The following is a 4,587-nucleotide window of genomic DNA, read 5'->3' as shown; positions in this document are numbered from 1 at the left end:
CAGCGTGAACCTGGCTGAGGACGGCACGTGCACTGCTGATTCCTGCTCCTCCAAGGCCCAGGCTCACCCCCAGAAGGGGCCAGAAACACAGCAAACTCAGAGGAAGGCCACAGGCACAGTCTCAGTGGCATCAGACACTGTCTGGGCTGATTCCTGAGTATCTCTCCTGCCTCTCAGGACAGAGAGGGTCTGGCGCTCTGGTAAGTGGCTACTGGCTCCCGACCACATGACACCGCAACACCAGCCCCCATCTGGTCCGGCATCCAGCCAGCTTCCTCGGGGCAGCATGTGAGAATGGGCTCCCTGCCTTTTTGTTTGTTTGCTTTTATCATCCAGATCTGGCTTCAAAGGGCTCCAAAATGTCCTTGCCACATCTGGACCTGAAAGCAAGAGCTGACTTTTAAGAGCCAGAATCTTGTTGCATTTGGACAGAATGAATAATGTGTCTTTCATAGTTTCTTTGTATTTCTCTTCAATAGTTGATTGACCCAACATCTTTCTGTCTGCTCTATACAATGAAAATACAAACTAAATGAGAATAGAAAAAATAATTAAAGCATTAAATTGTACAAATTACAAATCTGTTCCAAAATATACTTACATTAAATAAAATACGCATTTCAATAAGAGATCTACAGTGAATGACTCTATGCATTCTGGAAGGCTTCACAATGTCTAGGCAGGGCCAACATTCGTGGAAGAAGCTAAGAGAATTTGCCTCCAATCACAGTTTGTAGCGGGTTTCTTATTGCCAATCTGCGAGTTACACTGAACACATCATTAGCGTCACTTGTGCAGGAAACCAATTTTGTTTGGGGAAAGGGTAAGCAAGCTCTAGCCTCAATTTTGAGTTCATTACAACTTCTCAAGAATTTCACCAACAGCCTATACAGTACAATTTCAAAAAAGTAAACATGTTAAGGTAAGCAGACAACTCTTTAGAAACCCAAATACACGTTCTTGCTGTATTTATGTGGAATTCTCCATCTACAACGGGCAGTCATGAAGATGGTCTTCTTCAGGACAACATGGTCACAGGGCTGGGACAATCCAGTGGGACTGAGAGGGAGCGTGAGGACGGGGAAGAGGTGGGGCTACCTCTTGCTGTTTCACGTTAGAGACAAACTGTAACACAGTCCGTGGGCCTGCAAGCTTCCCCTTCATCATCTGGCGTAACGCTTGATGTAGTCGTCCACTTTGTTCCGGAAGTCCTCCTGCAGAGCGAGAGGACCAGGGAGGGAAGGAAGAAAAGTGGGAGCGAGTGAGAGTGAAGCAGCACTTCAAAGACAAGTCAGAGCCACCAACTCGCAGGCCATGCGTGGAAAGGCCGGGCCTCTGGTCACCAAGGTGGCAGAATGACGAGAGACCTGGCCAAGTCTAAGTGACATCTCTCCATGATTCTGGTGTCTCCTGCGTACCAGACACTGCTGGGTGTGCTGAGGTTGGGGGCACAAACACGGGGTCTGGGTGGGAAGGGTCCTAAGACAACATTTCGCCCCTCCATTCGCTTTGCCGATAGGGAAAGTGAAGCCCAGAAATGTGTGGTTGAGGTCACAAAGCCAAGACTCCTTTGCCCACAGATGGGTGTGGGCCAAAGCTGATGCTCTCAGGAAGACCCCTGCCCCCAGATCTGTCTTCACAGACTTCCCTGGACCTTGCTGTCCATTTAAAATGTGCCCACTCTTCACAGCCCATGTACAGCCTCACCACGGGTGGCCACCCAGGAGGAGAGGTGGGTGTGCTGTGTAGCTCCTCTGAGAAGCAGCTGCCTGGATGCTCCAGGGGACCGCAGGCAGTATGGACCTAGGAATCGCCCGGGCCGCTACAGGCGGCTCAGCCTTCTCAGATCTGGGCCACTGCCCCAGGTTTGTCCCTAGGTCTGTTCTCCCCAAGGCTAGGAACAAAATCCCATGGGCTGTAAGAATGACCTGGAGCACTTAATACTCTCACTCCTACAGCATGGCTGCTGGGTCCCTGATGGCCCCACAGGGTCACACTTCTTTGGTCTCGTCAATGCCATGCATCCCCCACTGTTCGGGGTACACAGCTCAGTTGTCACAGTTCTCGGCAGGCACGAGTTCCACTTTCTCAGCTAAGCGCTCAGTCCTGGAGCACAGGCCTGTTTTCTGATACCAGCGTGTGTACTCTCCACACTGGGCGATGGCAACGTGGAGGGCGCACCCGCCAGGGTGGTGCTCCCCTGCGCAGGCGGGCCCTGCCTGGAGCACGGCCTTGGGCTCCAGCCAGGAGGCTGCCTCCTGCCACACCTTTACTTAGCACAGCAACCTGGAAAGGGCCAGCCACGTTCCCGGTGTGAAGCTATGCAACTGTCCTGTGACTTGCTCCTGACCTCCGAGAAAGCTGTGATTTCGCCCAGGTGGCTCTGCCTGTCCTTGTCTACAGGATGCATCTGGAGCCTCCCGTTCTGGCCCTTTACCCCAGAGGGGGGCTGTGCAGAAACCCTGCCTGGCCTCTGGCAAAAAGTCTTCTCAAGGTCATTTCCACAGTCCCCAGAGGCAGACAATGCCGTCAGCTCACAAGGAGAGTGGAAAAGCTCACAGGATGTGAAATGAAGACTCCCTAGGTTTCCCCTGCCCATCTCGCATGTCCTCACTCAGGATACAGCCCAGTGTCCACACCTGCAGCAGGCCCTGTGCTCTGGCCTCTGCTACTTCCCTCCCTTCCTACCTTGGGCCTCAGAGCGCAGGACCAAGTGAAGACCACAGACGCTGGAGCCAGACTTGCCTGGGTTTAAAGCCTGGGCTCTGCCCCTCGCTAACTGGATAATCATGAGAAGTCTCAAATTCCTGATGGCTATGTCCTCAGCAGTGAAGCAGGGTTAATAGCAGTACCCTGCTCCTGGGGTTGTTACAGGAAACAAGTGCATTCTGTGTCAAGTGCTTGCAACAGTGCCTGGCACCTACTATTCCAGCCCTGCTGTCGGGTGCCAGTCACACCAGCCTCGTTCCTCTCCCCTGAGCTCCCCAGGCATGGGGAGGGCCCCAGGGCCTTTGCACTGCCTGTTGATGCTCTCTGGAGTTCTGTTCCCCCACCACGCTGCACTCCCCAGCCCCTCCCATCTACATTCCACCTCCTCCCACTAGAATGTATGCTCCACGAGACAGGGGCAGGAGTTGTCACTCTCGCAGTCCATTCCGCGCATGCAGCACTTCACCTGGCACGTAAGTGGCCATCAGTTAAACTTGTGATGAATGAATGAACGTAAGGTAAAGTACGTGGGAAGTTCAGTAACTGATCATCACTCAGCATGAAGACGGGTAGGGCTGGGGCACTTCTTGGAATTCATGTGGAGGCATCACTGTTGGGAGATTTTAGGTCCATTTTACTGGGCTAACAGTTTATCAACTGCAAAGTGTTCCCTTATTTCACACAAAGAAAGGGAAAATGAAAGACATTCTTACAAAACCTCCACCTGGGACTGTGGGAGTGCCCTCTATTATTATCACTTTTTCTGACCAGGTTTGGTCCCAAGGGCTAAGTAGAATGTCCTCGTCAGCACCAATGACAGCAGAGAGGAGCGCGAAGAGGGATGGAGCCTCCTGAGAGGTGGGGCTGGGGAGCACATCCGCCCGGGGCTTGACAGCACAGTACCAGACCTTTGCCAGACACAGGTCCCGTCAGGACCACCCGCAGCAGGTGTCGGGGGCTGAGGTGCCGCCTCCCGCCACGGGCACTTCTGAGGACCTCTGCTGCCCCGGCCCTCATACAGGGCTCGGCCTCCTCAGCAGGATGCCAGCCAGAGCAGATGGCCTGCTCCACCCTCCCAGTCGCACTAACAACTTGCTGTCCCCACTGTGGCTGCCACACGTTTGGGTGGTACTTCTCTTGCCTCCCTGACAGAGATGCTCCTGCCCGCTCTTCAGGGCCCTGGTGAGGCACCACCTCCGGCTCCGAACTCAGGCTCAGGGCTGTGGAGAGCACCAGGGAAGGCAAATTGCAAACGCCCAGCACCATTCAGGCAGCAGGTCTAACGTAACCAGGAGCCGATGCTCTGAACATTCAGCATGTCTGGAACTAACGTGGCGGCTTTCACAGGTACGTGCAGAGCAACGCCAGCCAACCTAACAGTGCTGGGTGGCCAAGCACGAGCAGGGGCAAGGCTGCCACAGGGAATCTGGCTTCGACACAAAACGCAAATCCAGGCAGAGCGCCGCAGCGCTGGATGCTGAGGCAGAGCCAGCGTGGCCCCCGAGTGAGACGGAGCCACCGGGTCCCAGTCACATAGTCTCCAGCCAGTCTCCACAGGCCCAGCGCAGTCACTTCGGTCCCCTCTGATGGCACTGCCCTCCTCCAGACATTGACGCTTCCTTTCATGACACGGTTAAAGCCCCTTGCTGCCTTGCTACTCAAGCACGGCTGACATTCAGTGACTACAATCCTAGCCGCTTGGGTTTTGTTATACTTTTTCCTTCCCAATAGGTTTTTTTTTTTTGAGACAGAGTCTGGCTCTGTTGCCCTGGCTAGAGTGAGTGCCGTGGCGTTAGCCTGGCTCACAGCAACCTCAAACTCCTGGGCTCAATCGATCCTCCTGCCTCAGCCTCCCGAGTAGCTGGGACTACAGGCATG

General features: G+C 54.2%; 1 protein-coding gene across 1 annotated transcript in view; it reads right to left on the bottom strand.

The window, feature by feature from the left end:
• Positions 1 to 446: 446 nt before the first annotated feature.
• Positions 447 to 4,587, bottom strand: part of UBE2F (ubiquitin-conjugating enzyme E2F (putative)) — a 51,643-nt gene continuing 47,502 nt past the window's right edge. Inside the window, exon 8 of the mRNA XM_012648864.1 lies at positions 447 to 1,214. Coding sequence (XP_012504318.1) covers positions 1,164 to 1,214 — 51 coding nt within the window. The 3' untranslated portion in view covers positions 447 to 1,163. The remainder of the gene's footprint in view (positions 1,215 to 4,587) is intronic.

Source organism: Propithecus coquereli, unplaced genomic scaffold, assembly GCF_000956105.1.
Source record: "Propithecus coquereli isolate 6110/MARCELLA unplaced genomic scaffold, Pcoq_1.0 Scaffold295, whole genome shotgun sequence".
In the NCBI taxonomy this organism is placed as follows: Eukaryota; Metazoa; Chordata; class Mammalia; order Primates; family Indriidae; genus Propithecus; species Propithecus coquereli.
The sequence above is the reverse complement of the archived record's forward strand: the minus strand, read 5'-3'. Positions and strand labels throughout refer to the sequence as shown.